At 60.6% G+C, this 19,728-nt stretch overlaps 3 protein-coding genes across 3 annotated transcripts; 1 reads left to right on the forward strand and 2 right to left on the reverse strand.

The window, feature by feature from the left end:
- Positions 1–585: 585 nt before the first annotated feature.
- TMEM238 (transmembrane protein 238) lies at positions 586–4,974 on the reverse strand. The gene is made up of 2 exons (XM_054710288.1): positions 4,380–4,974; positions 586–700 (listed from the first exon to the last, which is right to left on the reverse strand). The coding sequence occupies exon 1, from the start codon at positions 4,921–4,923 to the stop codon at positions 4,387–4,389; it is 537 nt and encodes a 178-aa protein (XP_054566263.1). The 5' UTR covers positions 4,924–4,974; the 3' UTR covers positions 586–700; positions 4,380–4,386.
- A 1,411-nt stretch (positions 4,975–6,385) lies between these two features.
- Positions 6,386–9,140, forward strand: RPL28 (ribosomal protein L28). The gene is made up of 4 exons (XM_008161122.3): positions 6,386–6,484; positions 6,836–6,924; positions 7,019–7,142; positions 8,888–9,140. Exons 2-4 carry the CDS (start codon positions 6,844–6,846, stop codon positions 9,094–9,096), a joined length of 414 nt encoding a protein of 137 aa, XP_008159344.2. The 5' UTR covers positions 6,386–6,484; positions 6,836–6,843; the 3' UTR covers positions 9,097–9,140.
- A 4,701-nt stretch (positions 9,141–13,841) lies between these two features.
- Positions 13,842–17,788, reverse strand: UBE2S (ubiquitin conjugating enzyme E2 S). The gene is made up of 4 exons (XM_028138416.2): positions 17,381–17,788; positions 16,627–16,774; positions 15,245–15,435; positions 13,842–14,261 (listed from the first exon to the last, which is right to left on the reverse strand). Exons 1-4 carry the CDS (start codon positions 17,381–17,383, stop codon positions 13,932–13,934), a joined length of 672 nt encoding a protein of 223 aa, XP_027994217.2. The 5' UTR covers positions 17,384–17,788; the 3' UTR covers positions 13,842–13,931.
- Between the last annotated feature and the right edge of the window lie 1,940 nt (positions 17,789–19,728).

A 19,728-nucleotide genomic window follows, 5' to 3' on the forward strand; every position in this document is an offset into this window, starting at 1 on the left:
GGAAGGGGGTCTGAAAGGAGGGAGTTGGGGGTGGTCTGAACCAGGCTGAGGGGGGCTGTACCCCTCAACATTCTTCCTGACACCCCAGCTCCCCGCCATGGTATCATGTGACCTCCCAGCAATTCCCAGGCTTCCCACTGAGCACAGTGGGGGTCCCTGCAGGACCTGAGCCTCCCTCGCAGACAACCTGACCTCTCCAACCCCCGTGGCCCAGCAGAGGTTTTCTGGGACCTGCAGTATAGTTCCAACACCCAGCTGAACCCTGACCCTCCTTCCCCCCTCCCCCCTCCTTTCTCAGCACCAGAGCCACCAGCCTCCCCTCTCTGTCTGCCCCTCCCCCCCCTAAACATCTTTGCAAGTCTGATTTGCCCCTCGGTCTGCTTCTAGAGGGGCCCAAACTAACAGAGGGGCCCGGGCGGGGGCGTCTGGGACGAGAGGGTGGGTCTGGGCTGCAGAGCCTGGCGACGCCGGGCGCCTGTGTCCTCAGTGGCCTGGGGATGCTCACTTGCTTGTGGATGGACCTAGTCCCCTCGGCCCGCCCACCCCTGCCCCAGAGGCACCCTCGACCAGACAGACAAGCAGAGATGGGGGGCAGTCCTTTATGCGGGGGACAAAGGAGCGCGGGGAGCATCCTGGCGGCCACGGGGTGGGGGGCAGCTGCGTCTCCGTCCGGTCCTCACAGGTGCATCCTTGGCTCTGTCTGCAGGAGGGAGGGGGGGTTAGTGGCTGCTGGGGCCCCAGAGCCCTGTGTTCAATGCACCCAGCAGCCCAGGGGACCCCGGGGAAGCCCTTTCCACCCGCTCCAGCCCTTCACCCCCTGCCTGACACACGGCCCAGGTCTCCTCATCCCGCCACGCCCTGATTGGCTGCAGCGGGCAGGTGACTGTCACTCACCGGAACATGGTGGTCCAGGTGGGGACCCAGACCAGGAGAGACAGAGGTGCAGGGACAAAAAGAGATGTGGGAGACAGGGAGAGAGAGAGAGAGAGAGAGAGAGAGAGAGAGAGAGAGAGAGAGAGAGAGGCAGAGACTGAGAAAGAAGACGGGGGACAAATGACAAAGGGGGGTGCATGGCCACTCAACTAGTTTTGGTCCCAGAGTGGGAGGAGAGGCACTGGAGCCAGGACCTGTGGGTCCTTCTGTTAAAATTCATGTGCTGGGAGTACCTCACCCTTCCCATTGAGGAGGAGTTCTATGTCTGGATCCCATCCACCCATCCATCCACTCATCCATCCATCCATCCATCCACCCACCTTTCCATCCATCCATCCATCCATCCACTCATCCATCCATCCATCCATCCATCCATCCACTCATCCACCTTTCCATCCATCCATCCACCCACCCACCCACCTTTCCATCCATCCATCCATCCATCCATCCATCCATCCACTCATCCATCCATCCACCCATCCATTCACTCATCCATCCATCCATCCACCCACCCACCTTTCCATCCATCCATCCATCCACTCATTCATCCATCCATCCATCCACTCATCCATCCATCCATCCATCCATCCATCCATCCATCCATCCACCCACCCACTCATTCATCCATCCATCCACCCACTCATCCACCTTTCCATCCATCCATCCATCCATCCATCCATCCATCCACTCATCCATCCATCCATCCATCCATCCACTCATTCATCCATCCATCCATCCATCCATCCATCCACCCACCCACCCACCCACCTTTCCATCCATCCATCCATCCATCCACTCATCCATCCACCACCCACCTTTCCATCCATCCATCCACTCATCCATCCATCCGTCCATCCATCCATCCACCCACCTTTCCATCCATCCATCCATCCATCCATCCATCCATCCATCCATCCATCCACTCATTCATCCATCCATCCATCCATCCATCCACCCACCCACCCACCCATCCATCCACCCATCCATTCATCCATCCATCTACCACCCATATCTCTATCCAACCATACCACTCCTTCCTTCGTGGCCTACACGGAAGTCAGCTTGGCCAGTTTCTGGCAGTGGCTCCAGCAGTGGTCCACCCAGCTGTGACTGCTGGGTAAAGGGCTTCCAGGGGTAGCTGTAACCACAGGTGGCTGTTTCTGCATTAGAAGCCACATCTGTGTTAGCTCCTGCTCCGCCTATTGCACAGCTGTTATCCTCTCTTAAAATGGCTTCCTCAGCTGAACCACAGAACAGAGCATAGGACCGGAGTGTTTTCTCAGTTCTCAGAGGGAAGGTACATGACTAGCATCGTTCTGGATGCATAAAACAGATCACTTACAGAGAATCTTAGGGTATCAGACTTCAATTGTTTTATGGAATCCCCATTGAAGAAAATGGTTCAGTCATTCACCCATTCATTTGTTCCATCTATCGATTCACCATTAACAAATCCAACCACCCACTTATCCATGTGCCTACCCATCTGCTCAAACTAGCCAACCAGCCACCCACCTGCCCATCTACCTATCCAATCATATCCATCCATCCACCCATCGATTCAACTATCCATTTGTTCATCCACGCTTCCACCAACGAATCCATTCATCTCCTAGCCAACCATCTATCCACCCCCCCCCCATCCATTCAATGACCCATTTGTTCACCCAGCCCGCCACCCACCCGGGGAATCAGGAACCTCTGATTTCTTGGGTTCACTTGTTGCTGGGAAGTGCTAAGCACATGGACACCAGGGACCCAGGCCTCACCCTCAAGGGGCTCCCTGTTGGGTGGGAGAGGCAGTGCCAGCACACACAGACGCCACACATGACGATGCAAACAATCGTGGGGAACTCCCAATATGGAGCCGGAGGAAGGCAGCGAGGTTGGTTGGACCTTAAAGGGCTCCTGGGAAGTGTCCTGTGGAGCAGGGACAGCCGCCAGCGGTCTGAGGGGTGCCGTCCTGCCTGCAGAGAGGGCGGGAGACGGGGTGCAGACAGAGCGGGCCCACGCGTCCGAGACTGGAGGGGGCTCAACCAGAGGCCATGGGGAGCCACAGCAGGTCTTGGGGGACAGAGTGCATGCTGAGGAGTATGCTTAGGGAAGGGAATAGGAGGTAGAGGAGGGATGAAGGGGAGGGGAGGACACTTCCCCGTGTCTTGGTCTGTGTCACCGTCACTCTCCTGCTTGGTGGGGCATTCCCAATTCTATCCCCTCTCTCTCTTTTTTTTAAAAAAATTTATTTTATTGATTTTTTTTTTTTCTTTTTTTTTTTACAGAGAGGAAGGGAGAGGGACAGAGAGCTAGAAACATCAATGAGAGAGAAACATCCATCAGCTGCCTCCTGCACACCCCCTACTGGGGATGTGCCCGCAACCAAGATACGTGCCCTTGACTGGAATCGAACCTGGGACCCTTGAGTCCTCAGGCCGACGCTCTATCCACTGAGCCACACCAGTCAGGGCTATCCCCTCTCTCTTTAGACCTTTTTCTTTTCTTTTTAAAAAAATCCTCGCCCAAGAATATCTTTCCATTGATTTTTAGAGAGAGTGGAAGAGAGAGGGAAAGACACAGAAAGATGGATGTGAGAGAGACACATGGATTGGTTGCCTCCTGCAGGAGCCGCAACCAGGTCCCAGGTCCCCAGGTCGGGGAGGAGCCTGCAACCGAGGTACATGCCCTGACCAGAACTGAGCCCAAACAGAACCCAGGACCCTTTGTTTCACAGTCCAACGCTCTATCCACGGAGCCACACCAGCTAGGGCTAGACTTTCTTTTTGAAAAAAAATATTTTTATTGATTTCAGAGAGGGAGAGGGAAAGAGAAACAGTCTCCTCATTGATCGGCTGCCTCCTGCACGCCCTCTACTGGGGATTGAGCCTGCAACCCGGCATGTGCCCTTGAGCGGAAGCGAACCGGGACCCTTCAGTCCACAGGACAGCGCTCTATCCACTGAGCCACCCCAGCTAGGGCTCTCCTTACACCTTCGGTCAGGAGAACCCCAGCTGTGTGCCCTTGGGCAAGAGGCGGCACCGTTTGGGGCCTCAGCGCCCCCCACTGGGGTGGGGATTAAGTGGGGCCTGAGGCGCCTGGGGCTGGAGCGCAGGGCGGGCCCTCCAGGCTCCAGGGACTGTCCCTCATCTCCTGGGGCAGCGGGGCGCAGGGTCTCCCTGTGCCTCCCACGTCTGCACCCCTGCCTGCCCGCTCCCTCCATGCTCAGGGTCTCTGCTGCTCTGTCTGGGCCTGGGCCTGCGCCTCTCTCGCTCCAGCGTCTCTCTCTCTCCATCTTCCCCCGGGTCTCTCTAATTCCATCTCCCCCGAGGCCCCGCCCTCCTCCCCCCGGGTCCCTCCCTCTCCCTCCCTCTCCCTCCTAGGTCTCTCCATCTCTCCAGCGCTCCCACGGCCCCTCCCCTCGGTGTCTCCCGCCCCGCCTCCCGGCCGCTCACCTCGGGCTCACTCGGTGCCGGCGCCCGTCGCCCCGGGCGCGGCCTCGAGCGTGGCGAGCTGCAGGCGCACGCGGCGGGAGCCGGCGCCGGGCGGGGGCGCGCGGGGGGCCCGGCAGGCTCCCCGGGCTCCGGGCGCGGCTCGCGGGCCGGCGGCGGCGGCGGGCGCCGACCAGCGGCGGGACAGCTTGCGCGCCAGGCGGGCGAGCGCCGAGGGCCGCAGGCCGTAGTCGCGCTCGAGCTCCTGGCGGGAGATCTCGATGTTGCCGGTGTACCAGAGGATCCAGCCCAGCAGGCTCATGAAGACGAGCAGCGCGCCCGAGTAGATGAGCAGGTCGCCGAAGTCGCGGCCGCGCACCTGCAGCTGCGCGAACACGCCGGTCAGCAGCGCCGCCATGCCCGCCACGTCCAGCGCCACGGCCAGCAGCAGCGCCATCCGGCAGCGGCCCAGGCCCGACGAGGGCGCGGGCGCGCCGGCCGGCGGGGACGCGGCACCGGGCGGGGGGCCCGGCGAGACGCACACGGCCGGCGCCGCCGCCATGGCCATGCTTCGCCGCGCTGGCTCCGGCCGGGAGTTTTCCGGGTACCGCCCGGCCGGGGGCGGGGTCGGGGACGGCGCCAGGTGTGCCCCGCAGCCATCCGGTCATCGGAGCTGGGCGGCTGCGGGCCGGCCCTGCCCGGGGTTTCCGTGCAGGGCCTGGGGCTGGGGCATAAGGGGGGGAACCTTGCTGAAGCATGAGGGGGTCCCTGAGGGCCCCTGCACCCCAAGGAGCAGAAGCAACACGTGGTCAACATCCAGGACGCGCTCATGGAGCCAGGGCAGCGCGGGGCGCGGGGCGCGGGGGAAGCCTGGGCCCTGTTGGGTTCAGCCCGCCTCCAGGCGCCTTCCGGGCACCCACGGTGGGGTCAGGTGGGGTCAAAACCAAGGGTCAGACCAGGCCCTCAACCCCCAGGAGTTCTGGGACGCGGGGTCACGCATGGCCCGTCCCCGGGAGCCTCCTGGGGGCCACCTCCCAGCGCAAGTGCGGAAGGCGCAAAGGTGGACCGTGGACCGGACTCTCACCCCACCATCAGGCCCACGGTGCTCTGATGGAGGTGACATAAGGCACTGTCGCTGCTTTTGTTCAGCGGGGGTCCCGCCAGGTCCTGTGCTGGGGAGGCGGAGGACTGAGGACTCAGACACATCAGGCAAGGCTCCCGCCCCTTAAAGATGACCCTGAAAATAAACAGGGTCGAAATAAGCAGAAAGTAGACTCCCAGGAAGTTAAATGGGGTGGAACACAGTGGACTCAAGGGGAGGATGGGCAGGGGGCTGGGCGGACAGGTATGGGACCCCTAAAGGGACGAACCCAGGCAAATCCCTTTTCCTCCAAACAATCCGCCCTTCGAGGGAACCCACGCTCCCCTGGGTGGCAGTCTGCGACGAGTAAGGTCCAGCTTCTCGCTAGACCCAGCACTTGAAGACTTTATTCCAAAAGAGGCCTGAAGAGGGGGAAATGAGGGGCCTGCCGGGGATCTGAAGGGTTCGCGATGTGCCTGAACAGACCCGAACCCCCAGGGGCCAATAAGAAAGGCGGCCACCCTTTCCGAAGAGCATTTCCGGAGAGTTCCGAAGGTGCCCGAGCGAGCCTTCTCCGGCAATAGCCGAGAGCTTACGGAGAAGACCGGAAGCACCTGGGACTCCGGGGCTAGGCTTAAAGAGTTTCACGCATTCACAAGTTCATTCACAAACATAAACCCTAAAACAAATGTTTGCTGAGCGCCCATCCTGTGCCAAGCGCTGGGTGAGCACCCCTAGGGGAGAGGCCGCTGACGAAAGGGCTGTACCCAGTTGGAAACCCAGTCGTAGGGTTCCGGAAACAAACGAGCGGTCCCGAACGGTGCAGCTCCGCCTCCGAAAACACGCCTTCGGGTCTCCAGCCGAAGAGTTCCGAAGCTTCCGAACGAAGTAGGCGGAAATAGCCGAACGTTGCCGAGCCGCCCTGGAGGCGGGGTCGGGAGACGACGCGCGCGTCCCAGAGAGGAAACGGAAATGCGTGTCGGTATTAAAGGCGTCGCCCCGCCCCTTGCGTGCCTCTTTCCGTCTCCGGCTGCCGCAGCGTGAGGAGGTGAGTGGAGGCCCTGCGCCCGCCCGCGTGGCCGCGTCTCGCGCCCTCGCCCCGGCTTTGCCCCTGTCGGCCTTTCTCCTTGCGTCCCTCGCGTCCTTGGCTTCCCCCGGCCCCGCCGCCGGAAGACGCCGCCGATTCTCACGTTCTCCCCTGCAGTTAGTCTCGGCGCCCAAGTTCAGCCCCTCCGCCTTAGGTCGCCCAGCCCCGCCTGGCAGATTCCTTGGCGCTGTCTGCCCTCGGGTGGCCCGCCTTCGCCAGGTCCCGGCCCACATCCTCCCTCTGTTGTCCTGGTGGGGCCCGGCGTCAGCCTGCGGCTCCCTCTGACACCTTCCCGTGCCCCTCTCCCCGCAGCTGCCGCCATGTCTGCCCACCTGCAATGGATGATCGTGCGGAACTGCTCCAGCTTCCTGATCAAGAGGAACAAGCAGACGTACAGCACCGTAAGTGGGGCTGGGACTCAGGGGTCTGAGGGAGGCTTTTTCGCGGGCTCCGGGACCCCCTTTTTTACGACCCCCATGCGTCCTCCCTTCCCAGGAACCCAATAACCTGAAGGCCCGCAACTCCTTTCGCTACAACGGGCTGATTCACCGCAAGACGGTGGGCGTGGAGCCGGCGCCCGACGGCAAAGGGGTGGTGGTCATCATGAAGCGGAGATCCGGTGAGCGTTGCCCTGGCTCGGCCCAGATCGGGGCAGGGAGCTGTGGGTGGTCGGTGTTGGACAAGGAGAGGAATTGTGCCCCTGGGACCCCTGGGGTCGGGGTATTCCTCGGGGAAGCTGCCCCCCTCTTGGCCACCCCGCCCTCTGTGTGAGCTGGTCGGGTCTTTTTAACTTGCTTTGTCCCCTGCAAAGGGGAGGAATTCACAGCACCTGCACTGTGTGTCCTGGTGGTAGTGGTTAGGATGAAATTACAGGGTTGCTCAGGAGCCAAAGTTTTACAGTTAAATCCTCCCATCTGGGGGAAAATGAAGGCAAATCGGCGAGCCTCCTGCTAGCTCCCACTTGTAGGTGACAGGCTGGGTTGGAAACAGCAGATTGAGGCACCCCCCCGCCTCCCCCCCCCCCCCCCCATTTCTCTGTGGGCTCACTTGAGTGTCTCGGAGGAGCTCTGGGCGTTGTGAGTCACAGGGCCTCGGACTTCTGTTCTTTGCTGTGGTTTTGAAGAGGAATGAGCTTTCCCCAGGTCCCCGGCGAGGGCCAGGCTCTGTCTGGGGTCGGGTTTCAGCGTCCCGTTCAGTGTCAGCAGTGGCCTTGGCCTGCCAGCTCCTGATGGCAGGGACTCCGCACCCAATCCCCGGCCCAGTGGGCTTCTCGGGTGTTCACGCTCCTTGTTCTGGTGTGTTGGGTCCTAAAAACTTCCCCCTCTTGGATTGCTGATTGGCCTTTCCCAGGCTGTCAGGAGCTAGGCTGAGCTGGGCAGCTACTGTGGGCCGTGCTCTGGGGTCAGTGACTCAGCCATGCCTCTGGCATGGAGACGGGTCCTTGGCTGAATTCTGGGCAGCGGCGTCCGGACTCCCTCTGTGACCAGGGCCAGGCCTACCTTGGTCTTTCAAAGACCCTCGTTCAGAGCGGGTGCCTTGGGCCCAGGAGGGTGGGGCAGGGAGAGGAGGCAGCTGCAGTGCTGGACTGTCAGTAACTGGCCAGCCTGGTTCCGAGTGCCCGCTCACCTCTGTGCCCAGGCTCAGGCGGCCTGGGTTCCGAAAACTGTGTGTGACTTTGGACAGACGTCCTCACTCATCCTTGGGTCTGCTCAAGCGAGAGGGTGGGCGTTCCTGTGTCTCAGACATCAGAGATGAGGAGTTGCCTGTACCGTGCCTGGCCCTGGCCCTGGCGGGGTGTCCCGGAAATATTTTTTATGGTTTTTTTAAAAATTATTGCTTTTATTTATTTTTAAAAATGAATGATTCCCATTATTGATGTTTCTATCTCCCTCTCTGGGGATGTGCCCGCAACCAAGGTACATGCCCTTGACCGGAATCAAACCTGGGACCCTTCAGTTCGCAGGCTGACACTATCCATTGAGCCAAACCGATTAGGGCTTATGGTTTTTAAAAAATATATATGTATTTTTATTGATTTCAGAGAGGAAGGGAGACAGAAACATCAGTGATGAGAGAGAATCATTGATTGGCTGCCTCCTGCATGCCCCCTACTGGGTGTCGAGCCCATAACACGGGCAAGTGCCGTTCACTGGAATCGAACCCATGATCCTTCAGTCTGCTGGCCAACACTCTATCCACTGAGCCAAACCAGCCAGCGCTGTCCGGGGAATCTGTGGAGATGGAGCAGGCTGCCTGCCAGGCTCACAGCCACGGCCCCGGGTTCTCGGGATGCCGTTGTGCCCTCGCACCTGGGAGTGCATTCAAAGGCCGAGGCCGTCTGACTGACGCCGTCTCCCCCACCAGGCCAGCGAAAGCCGGCCACCTCCTACGTGCGCACCACCATCAACAAGAACGCCCGGGCCACCCTGAGCAGCATCCGGCACATGATCCGCAAGAACAAGTACCGCCCGGACCTGCGCATGGCCGCCATCCGCAGGGCCAGCGCCATCCTGCGCAGCCAGAAGCCCGTGATGGTGAAGAGGAAGCGGGCGCGCCCGACCAAGAGCTCCTGAGCACCCTCCCCCTGAGCAATAAAGGCATCAGCCAGCTCGCCTCAGCCTCTCCTGGCCTCGTGTGTGGGACCCCGGCCGGGACACTGGGACGGTCAGCTTGTCTCTGGGGGAGAGGGGGGACTCCCACACCCAGTTGCCGGACCAAAGTGTGTTGGGACTGGAGGGGCCAGGTCGGGGGCAGGGAGACCCTAGCAAGTAACTAGACCTCTAGTGCCTGTGGCCGGCCCAGCACCCGTGCTCCAGGGGAGGGCTGGGGCTGGTGCAAATGCCCAGATTCAGCGCAGTGAATGGAGGACCACGGTGAGTCCCGTTGGAGAGCGCAGAGTGGACAAGGAAAACCCTCAGAAGCCCACTCTGCCAGAAGGGCCTGACCGCTTCAAGACCTCACATGCGTTTTCCATCCCTGAGCATTAGAGTGAATTTCCTAGGTGGTGTGGGTCTGCACTGAGGTCAGCACCCACTGGGTTGGTCCGCTCACTGCCCCTCAGCTCCAGCCCTGTCTGTGCGGCCAGTGCAGGTAGGAGTGGTTACCATCCGGGTCTTCTTTTTTTAATTGATTTCAGGGAGAGAGAGAGAGAGACATTGATGAGGGAGAATCATGGACCAGCTGCCTCCTGCACACCTCCTGGGGTTGGAGCTGCAACCCAGGCCTGTGCCCTGACTGAGAATCTAACTGGTGACCTCCTGCCCAGCCGATGGATGATTCTCATTATTGATGTTTCTATCTCCCTCTCTGAAATAAAAAATATATTTTAAAAAAATTCTCCTGGCCTCTCACCACTCGCCTCACCCTCTTAACCCCTGCCTGCGTGCCTCAAGTCTGGTGTTTATCAACCTGTGATCACAGGTGTCAGCCACCACCTCTGCCACTAGCTGTGTGTCCTCAGGCAAATAACTAGACCTCTCTGTGCATCTTGTCAGAATTCAGGGAGTCAACACAGTGCTGAGACCCGAGCCTGCACATAGCAAGTGCTCCGTCATTTAGTGGAGAACATAAACCCGTGAGCAGCTGGGCTTGTCTCACACATGCCCTGTGTGTGTACACATACATACATACATGTGTGGAATGGCCATTTCTCATCCAAGTAGCCCAGACAGGCCAAAGCAGGTGGCATCCCCACTTCACAGATACAGAAACGGGTTCATATTGGGGGACAGTCACTGACGTCACAGGTCCTGACACGTTATTTTCCTACCTGCTCTGCCAGCCACTGTGCCGGGGGCCAAGGGTCTAGCATCAAGGACGCCCCCATCCCCGCCCTCGGGGACAGGTGCGGAGATGAGAACCCTGCTCCTGTCCCGCTCCACAGCCCGGGCCAAGGGCCTCTGAGGACCCCTGCTGGGCTCAGGCCCCAAAGCCCTGCCTCCAGGGGCTGACTCTACGCAGGTGCAGAGTTCCTGCCACGCCCTCCAGCCCTCCCAGTGAGGGGCTGTGACCCTGCCCACTTACCAGACCCTTTGTCTTGCCTGGACACAGCCTGCAACCTTGCCCACAGCCCTCCCGCAGTTCCCACACCTGCCAGTGAAAGGCAGGCCCGGCAGTGCCATGGCCGCCTCACCTCCCTGCACCCAGATACCCGCCCAGGGTACCTGCGCTGGGAAGGTTACACATGGCAGCATGGACAGGATGGCACACCTCTACTACAGTGTCAGGCAGGCAGCTAGGGCGGGGAGGGCTGTAGGCTGATGGGGAGAACTCCAGGGTACCGGACCCTGCCAGTTGCTTAGAAGAATATATATGTATATACCAGTAAATAATATATATATGTATATGTATATGTATGTATATAAAATTTTTTTAAGAGGAAGAAACATCAATTTGCTGTTCCACCCATTTATGCATTCACTGGTTGATTTTTTAAAGTATATTTTACTGATTTTTTACAGAGAGGGAGGGAGAGGGATAGAGAGCTAGAAACATCGATGAGAGAGAAACATCAATCAGCTGCCTCCTGCACGCCCCCTACCGGGGATGTGCCCACAACCAAGGTATGTTACCTTCACCTGAATTGAGCATGGGACCCTTGAGTCCGCAGGCTGATGCTCTATCCACTGAGCCAAACCGGTTAGGGCTGGTTGATTTTTTTTTTTTAAAACATAAACGTCATTTTATTGGAACTACCTTTGTTTTGTTCATCCTCACCTGAGAATAATTTTCCATTGATTTTAGGGAGAGGGGTAGAGAGGGAAAGACAGAAGCATCCATGTGAGAGAAACACATTGGCTGGTTGCCTCCTGCATGTGCCCAGGAGGAGCCTGCAACTGAGGTACATGCCCTTGACTGGAATCGAACCTGGGACCCCTTGGTCTGCAGGCTGACGCTCTATCCACTGAGCCAACCCGGCTAGGGCTGGTTGATTCTTGTATGCCCCTCCACTGGGGATTGAACCCACAACCCTGGAGTATTGGGCTGATGCTCTGATCAGCTGAGCCAGGGCTAGAAGAACATATATTTAAATTTGCTGCCTGTCCAGTGTAGTTCAGTGGTTGAGTGTTGACTTATGAACCAGGAGGTCATGGTTCAATTCCCGGTCATTGCACATGCCTAGGTTGCAGGAGGCAGCTGATGAATGATTCTCTCTCATTGATGTTTCTATCTCCCTCTCCCTCTCTGAAATAAAAAAATATTTTTAAAAATGTAAATAATCAAAATATATTTAAGAGAAATTCGCTCGCATTAGTTCGAGTTTATCCAGAAAAATATACCAGCAGGTGGTGACGGTTGTCCTGATTAGGAGTGCTGGGTGTTGGGAAGAAGGGACTGGAGAGGGAGAGAAACATCAATGATGAAAATCATTGTCAGCTGCCTCCTGCACGCTTCCCACTGGGGATGGAGCCTGCAACCCCGGCATGTGCCCTTTACCGGAATGGAACCTGAGACCCTTCAGTCCGAAGGCCAACGCTCTATCCAAACCAGCTAGGGCAAGGGAGCCATTTCTTAGTGGAAACTTTTGCCTAAAAATTAAAAATTCTTTGCTTTTTTTTTTTAGGGAGGAAGGAGAGAAACATTGATGTGAGAAACATCGATTGGTTACCTCCTGTATGTGCCCCACCAAGGGTCAAGCCCACAACCTATCCATGTGCCCTGACACACAACCTTCCAGTGCTGGGGGCCATGCTCCAAGCACCGAACCATACTGGCCAGGGCTGTCTTTGCCTTAAACAAAAAAAAATCATACACACACACACACACACACACACACACACACACACACACACATACTGGGAATTGAACCCTGACCTCCAGGTTCGTAAGTTGACACTCAACCACTGGGCCATACTGGGACAGGCTATAGTTAGGTAAGTTTTGACAAATTTGTGCATCCATGGGACCATAAGACGACTTGGAATAGCCCTGGCTGGTGTGGCTCAGTGGATAGAGCGTTGGCCTGGGACTGAAGGGTCCCAGGTTTGATTCTGGTCAAGGGCACATGCCTGGGGTTGCAGGCTCGATCCCCAGTGGGGAGCGTGCAGGAGGAGGCAACTGATAAATGATTCTCTCTTATCATTGTTTCTCTCTCTCTCCTCCCTTCCTCTCTGAAATTAAAAAAAAAAAAAAAAGACTTGCAATATGCTCACCTCCCCCAAAAAAACTTCCCCATGCCCCTCATTTGAGCCTCCCTGATCCCAGACTGCCAACGAGATCTGCTTTCAGCCACGAGGGATTAGTTTGGCCTGTTCTAGAATTCCATACAAATAGGACTGAATGTTTACACTTTTCAGCCCGTTAATAGTTTTGAGACTCATCCATGTTTGCTGAGTGAGATTTCATCGCATGAATTCCCAACTCCTGCTCATTCAGCTAGTGAACAGTTGGGTCATTTCCAGTTTCCTTTTATGGCAGCTTTGTAAAAATCTTCACCCAAGGATGTCTTTTAAATTGATTTTAGAGGAAGGGGAAGAGGAAAACTTAGGTCAGCAGTCTCCTGTATGCCCTGACTGGGGATCGAACCCGCAACCTTTGGTGCATGGGATGGTGCTCCAATCAGTTGAGCCACCTGGCCAGGGATGATGGTAATTTTTGACACTGTGCCCTGGGGGCCTACACAAGCCCACAAAATTATGGATAATGGACAGGAAGCTGAGGCAAAGCCGGCGTCAAGTTCCCAGGCCCTCCCCTGGACAGGGGCAAAGCCTTAAATACTGGGGTATGTTCCTGCGATCACATCACCACCTGGTTAATGAGGAGCCTCAACGGACCGGCCCCGCGGTTGAACACGGGAGGCCAGGACACCCCCACCCCAAACTGAAACCCACCAGGACCTTGGAGAGGGACCGAGAAAGGCACCTCACCTTGTGTGCACCCCAGCAGCTCCCAGCTCCCTGCACTGCTGGGGCTCTGACCACACAAACCGGGAGATGGCGTCAACTGCTGGGCCCAGGCTGGGACTTGCTCCACACGGACAGGAAGGTCCGTGCTTCATTATTACAAACCGTAAAGCCAGAGTGGGTCTGGGTGTGAGGGCAGAACTTGGCTCAGTGGACAGATGGACAAGGCTTGTCAGAGGAAGAGCAAGGCTCCCTACACCAGTCACCTGGCCGGGCAGGCCCCCGGCCCCCTCCTCTCCCCTCCCCCCATTGGAGATGAGAGATCTGACTTGAGGGGCTGTGACTACCCCCAGCGCCACGGACCAGAGGTGGCCCCGTGCGGTGGGCCTCAGGGTGGGATGCCAGCGGCTCTGAGCCCGGCAGAGGCTGATCCGGGCACTAAGAGGCACCACAGCCGCTTGCTTTTCCAACTTTATTTAGAAAAACAAATCCAGGTCCCAGGCCCCTCCCCCACCCCGCCATAACTTAAATAACTTAGAGCCGAGGCCGCGGGCTGCGGGGCGCCACTACAGCCGCCGCAGAGCCCGCTTCTTGTCCGTCTTCTTCTTGGCCGCCAGCTTCTTGTCGCGCTCGCCCGCGTGCTTCTTGGCCATGGGCCCGTCGGCCCCGCCCGGGCCCCCAGGAGCCGCGGGGTCGGCGGAGGAGGCCGAGGCTGCACTGGCCGGGGAGCGGCCGGCCTCGGGCCTCCCGCCGCTGGGCCCCCCGGCGCCCCCGTGGATCTCCGTGAGCAGGCGGGCGCGGGCCGCGTACTCCTCGTAGTTCTCCAAGAGCAGGCGGCCGGCCTCCTCGTTGAGGGCGGACTCGGGGTTGGGGTGGATCAGCAGGCACTTGATGGTCTGTGGGGAGAGCGCCCGGTCAGGGCCCAGCCGCCAAAGCACCAGCCTGCGTGACGGGGACAACCTCGGACCCACACCTGACCTGGTGGACCCAAGCTCCCTTTACGAAACCACAGAGAGGCGTGAACCAGAGGGGTCACTGGCTTGACGGGAACCCCAAGTGCAGCCACAGACTGGGGCTGGGCAGCACTACAGCCACGACAGGCCCTCCACCGCCCCTAAAAGGGAGCAGGTGGCCTGGCCGGCCTGCCCGTCACGGGGCCAGCACCTGCCCAGCAGACATCACTGCGATGAGATGAGCAGGCACGGGGCCTGCGCCTCATGGGACCCCTGCCCCCCACCACGCCCTGGGGGTCATCAGAGTCCCGGGAAGCCAGCACTGACACTAGGGAGGAGGGAGGGGCTGGAGGTCTGTTTACCTTGGAGCTCACTCCTCCCCATGCCCTGCAGGAAGCCCAATTCCCTGTCCTCCCAACCACCTGCCCCAGGGGCTCCCAATGACCTGCCCCAGGGGCTCGTTAAATTCCGTTTTCAAATTCTTAGGCTTTCGGGTGGGGAGGTCCAGGGCGCCTCCATCTCGGCCTGTTGCTGGGCCCGGACCCGGGCCCTGCTCCCCACCCCCCACACTCCATGATTACACATGTCCCGAGGGGCACCATCGCCCCTGGCTGAGAACCGATGGTCTGTGAGAACGTTCTGGAACGACTAGGGACTGCATAAGCTTGGTGACTACTGGACAGCCAGCCAACCGTGCCCTTCAGAACAGTCACACCCCGTCCCTCACCAACACCGGTTCCCGCGGAGGTGCCCCGGGCCTGAACACCCTGTACCGCGCGCGCAGCGTGCGGGGTACTGGGCCCACCCGGCAGGGCCAGCTCCTCGCTTTCCCAGAAAAGCTGGAACCTGGTTTTCCCACGTAGCCCCCCAAAGCGGACTTCAGAAGAGAAGCAACGCCGCCCACCACGGCCCGCGCCCGGCCTCACCAGCAGCACGTGCCGGATGCCCAGCTCCGCCGTCCAGTCCCTCTTGAGCACGTTGACGCAGATCTCGCCGTTGGCGCCCACGTTCGGGTGGAAGATCTTGGTCAGGAAGTAGCCCTTGGGCGGGGAGGCAGGAAAGTCCTTCCCCAGCAGGAGTTTCATGCGGAACAGGCCTCCGGCGTACGGGGTCCCCTCTGGAGTGGGGAGGGACCAGGTCAGGAGGCACAGGCCTCCCAGCACCCCGTCAACCCCAAAGCCGTCTCCACGTCCCGCTGTAATGCAAGTACCTGCCGCCTCCTCCAGCTGGGGAGCAGGACAGGCGAGGCTCCCCGGGGTCCACATGCACCCCCCACCCCCGCGTTAGCCTCTGACATCACCCCGAGTCCTGTCTGCACCCTGGACGCCTCTCCTCTCCCAAGTGCAGCCCCAGCCCCACTCCCTTCCCAAGAGGCACCGACACTCACACCCACTCACACCCACGTGTCCTGGAAAACATCCACCTGGGAGCCCCGAGGGCGAGGTCTCTGGCTCCCGCACTGGGCACTGGACCCAGCCAAAAAGCCAAACAGCCGTGGGTGTGTTCGAGCCCCAGGGCCTTCCTCTGCTGTCCCAACACCTGACCCGCCACAATGGTGCCAGCAGCGCGGCCCGCCTCCAGCTCCTATCCCCCCCGCCCTCACCCCTGAAGCCACAGTGAGCTCTGCAGGGACCCGTCACACCTGCCAACAGCTTCCTCGAACCCTAACCCTACAGAGGCCCTCAAAGGTCTGCTCCCTAAATGCTTCACCGGCTCTCTGCTTCTAGGAGTGCCCGCTGCCCCCCCCCGCCCCCACCCATGAACCACAGCAGGAATCACCGCCACTGTGCCCCCCCCCTCACTGGGCCCTGGGCCCTTCACCACCCTCCCGTGGCGCCTCGGCTTCCCTGTGGAAGTCGGTAACAGGAAGGCAGTGCACGTGAGACACCGGGCAGGTCTGCGCGATGGACCCCCACCTGTACCACCCGTCACTGCTGTGACCCTGACTGCCCCAGCGCCTGTCGCAGCACGGAATCAGGTCCCGCCACGCCCGCCCTCCAGACGGTGCTGCAGCTCTCACCCCCCTGGAGGTCCTGGGGGACCTGACAGCCTTGCCCCTCCCCAGGGAAGGACCCCTCAAATGCTCCCGTGGCCACCGGGCTGGCTCCCTAGGTTACAGACGTGCACACGGTTACTTGTCAGTTGTGCTGTCTTGCCCTGCAGACCGGGCACCTGCAGAGGAAGAGGCGTGCCCGTCCCGTCTGCCATTAGGTCCCCACAGCTGACAGACCAGTGCACAGGGGAGCTTCCTGCTCTCCTACAGAAGGGAAGTTAGCGAGCGCGCCCTCCCTGTCCGTCCCACACTCACCAGGGCCCTCGATGGTGACCTGCAGGTCGGTGAGGTCCTCTTCGTTGGGGAAGACCTTGATGCCATCGGGAGGGTCCGTGGTCAGCGTCGTCACCTCCTTGTACACCAGGCGGATGATGTGGGGGGGCAGGTTCTCCACGTTGGAGTTCTGGGCACAGAGAGGAGGAGGTGAGTGGCCGGCAGATCTGGGACCCCTGCAGGATGCGGTCCCAGGCTGTCAACCACCCCTGGTTGGCAGACCCCCTCTTGGGGTGCTGCAGTCGGCCGCCCCAGGCTGAGCGCCCTCCGTAAACGAAGGCGGTTCTCCGAGGGGGTTAGCGGGTGGCTCCATGCCCCCCAGGATCGCCCACAGCCCGTCCGTAGCCCCGCATCGGCCGCCAATGATTCTGGGTTAAGCCGAGGCCTACCTAGGTCCCCTTCCCCATCTAATCTTGGTAAAATAACCCTGCAAACCCCGGCTCGGGCCTGGAGATGGCAGCGGGGCGTCCTTGCTCCCGGAATACCCACGGACGGGCCACAAAGCCCGGACAGCAGCCCCCATCGCCCCACGGCGAGGCCGGGCCTTCCCTCCAAGGAACCTGTGGGCCGCCCCGGCTCCCGCCCCACCTACAGGGAGGCCTGTGGGCACATCCCCGGCTCAGGACCCCCAGGCAGGCCCTCCAACCCCTAGGCCGCCCGCAAAGGGCTCCCGAGACCCCGCCTCCTCCTCCAGGGGGCCTCCCACCGCCCCTCCGGGCCTGGCCGCGGAGCTCACCATGACTGCGGCCGGCCGGGGGCGGGTCCCCCCGGCCCCCTTCCTGCGTTCTCTGGGCCGCCGGCCGGGGCGGGGGGCCCAACTGCTGCCGCTGCGGCCCTGGCGAGGACCCGGCGGCTCCGCTCCGCTCCCCGCCGCCTCCGACGCCGCCGCGCACTTCGTCCGCAGGTACGCTCGCCCCAGGTGCCGGCCGCACTGAGCCGGCCGCGCGCGCAGCCGCCCTTTTATAGCAGACCGAGGCGACGCCCCCTCGCGCCTCCGGTGGGCGGAGACTCGGCTCGTGACGTCATCGCGCACGGTCCTCGGCGTTAGGCGCGCTTGCCCCCTTTCCGTAAGTTTAGAGCGGAAGCGGGAGACGCTGGGGAGAGGGCCCGGAGCGGGCCGGCCACCTGGGACACGGGGGGTCGGAATGGGGACCCTCAGACTACAGAGGAAATGAAAAGGGGGAGAAGAGGGGAAAAGAACGCGAGAGGTGACGCGACCTCTGATTGGCCCGTTTGAATGCGACGCCGCCAGGGCCGGCGTACGCACGCACGCCCTTACGCTCCGGAGATTGCGCACGCGACTAACGGCCGGCAGGGGCGTCCGGGCGGGGCGAGGGCAGGCGGTACTCGGGGGTTTTAAACGGATGATGAACGGCGCTCTGGCCAATAGGAACGAGCGATCCCGGGATGGCGTCACGAGGCTCACACCGGCCAATTCTGGTAGGAAAAGGCGGTGCCAGGGGGGCGGGCAGATTGGAGAGCGACCAATGGGGCCCTGCCTAGCACGCACCAAGCCGCTCACAGCCAATTAAATTCGTTCGTTTTTTATCTATGCAAATGAGGTGCGCGCCGGGGCCTCCCGCGCCACCGCCTCAACCCGCGAAGAGGGTGGGCGCGGGGATCGATCTACATTTTTCCCGAAGGCGCCATTTTGTGTTGGGAATGACCTGTGACCTGTGTCCCGTGTTGTGGAGACCAGTCAGGGCGGCCTCGAAGCCTTGGAAGCCTGTCCCTCCGATGTGTGACCCCTGACCCTGGCCAGGCCTCCGTCACGCACGACGCCAGGCCTCAGTACCCGCCGTGGGAAATGTGCGCGCTGAACTCTCGCGATGCTGGAGAAAGAAGGCAGCGTTCCCAGGCCTCGGCCTCCGGGTCTGCACCAGGACTCGCCTTCCCTGCCCCGGAAGTGGGTGCGCAGTTGCCGGGGCAGGGGAGCACCTCCAGGCCTCAGTTACGAAATGGCCCAGCGGTTGAAAAGGGGGAACCTGTGGTGACGCCGGCAGAGGAGGCCCAAGTGGCTTCACCGGTTCATCAGAGCAGGGGGGCCGGGGAGCCCACGCCAGGGCCTCTCAGCTCAGCAAAGCCCGTCCCGAAGAGACCAATGGCGACCAGATTGTGGACAAGGAGGCAGGAAGGCCCAGAGCCACCTACCGAGGTGCAGGCCCTTCCGGCCCAGTGAGCAGACCAGGACCCCGAGGAGCTGTCAGGGACTAGCCCACCCACCCCACCCCAGGGAGGCCAAGGCAGAGGCGGTAGCTCGCAAACCCCACAACATGCAAAGGATGGGGATGATGGCGATGGCTGTGGCCCTGACTGGTGTGCTCAGTGGTTAGAGCATCCGCCCGTGCATCCAAGGGCCGTGGGTTCCATTCCCATTAAGGGCAGGGATCCAGGTTGCAGATTAGCCCCCCAGCCTGGTTGGGGTGTGTCAGGCCACAGGGGAACCCGCATAGCTGGTTTGATAAAGGGTCTGACCGTTCCTCCAGTGGCTGAACGGTCACCGCAGGTCCCGCAGTCCCGCGGCGGGGTGCATCCTGGAGCGATGAGCTAAGAGGGTGGGCACGGCGGGCCGGGCTCTGCAGGCCACGGGGAGAGCCCAGGGAGCCAGGAGGGGTGTGCCCTGCAGGCGGGCGTGGGTCTGCTCCTCCCATGGAGACTCCAGCCCCGGATGGAAACACAGATGCGAGAGACACACATTGGTTGCCTCCCGTGCGAGACCCAGAGTCCCAGCCAGGTCGGGATGGAACCTGCAACCCAGGTGCTCGCCCTGCCCTTGGCCTGGAGTGGAACCTGAGGCCCTTCCGTGTGGGCCGGCGCTGCAACCCCTGAGCGACCGGCCAGGGTGTGAAATGCACTGCACACCCGCCCCGCCAGAAGGCGTGCAGGGCCGGCTCCGCAAGGCGAGGGCTGCCGGTTATAAGCACACACTCGGATGCCCCCTCACCTGGGCCGCTTGGAGTCCCCGGGGCCCCATAAGCACGCCGGTGGAGACCCCAACCTTCCCAACAGAGACTGTGAGCCTGGGGGTCAGGAAAACATGTTTATTCCAAAAATACCAGCTTGCAGCTCAGCTGGCTGTCCTCA

Source organism: Eptesicus fuscus, chromosome 21 (assembly GCF_027574615.1).
Source record: "Eptesicus fuscus isolate TK198812 chromosome 21, DD_ASM_mEF_20220401, whole genome shotgun sequence".
In the NCBI taxonomy this organism is placed as follows: domain Eukaryota; kingdom Metazoa; phylum Chordata; class Mammalia; order Chiroptera; family Vespertilionidae; genus Eptesicus; species Eptesicus fuscus.

Coding starts and splice junctions, on each gene's coding strand:
- UBE2S (XM_028138416.2), bottom strand. Junction 15,436..16,626: donor GGTCACCATCGAGGGCCCTG/GTGAGTGTGGGA, acceptor TCCCCACTCCAG/AGGGGACCCCGTACGCCGGA. Junction 14,262..15,244: donor GCATCCGGCACGTGCTGCTG/GTGAGGCCGGGC, acceptor CTCTCCCCACAG/ACCATCAAGTGCCTGCTGAT.
- RPL28 (XM_008161122.3), top strand. CDS start 6,844: ATGTCTGCCCACCTGCAATGGATGATCGTGCGGAACTGCTCCAGCTTC. Junction 6,925..7,018: donor ACAAGCAGACGTACAGCACC/GTAAGTGGGGCT, acceptor CTCCCTTCCCAG/GAACCCAATAACCTGAAGGC. Junction 7,143..8,887: donor CATCATGAAGCGGAGATCCG/GTGAGCGTTGCC, acceptor CTCCCCCACCAG/GCCAGCGAAAGCCGGCCACC.
- TMEM238 (XM_054710288.1), bottom strand. CDS start 4,923: ATGGCCATGGCGGCGGCGCCGGCCGTGTGCGTCTCGCCGGGCCCCCCG.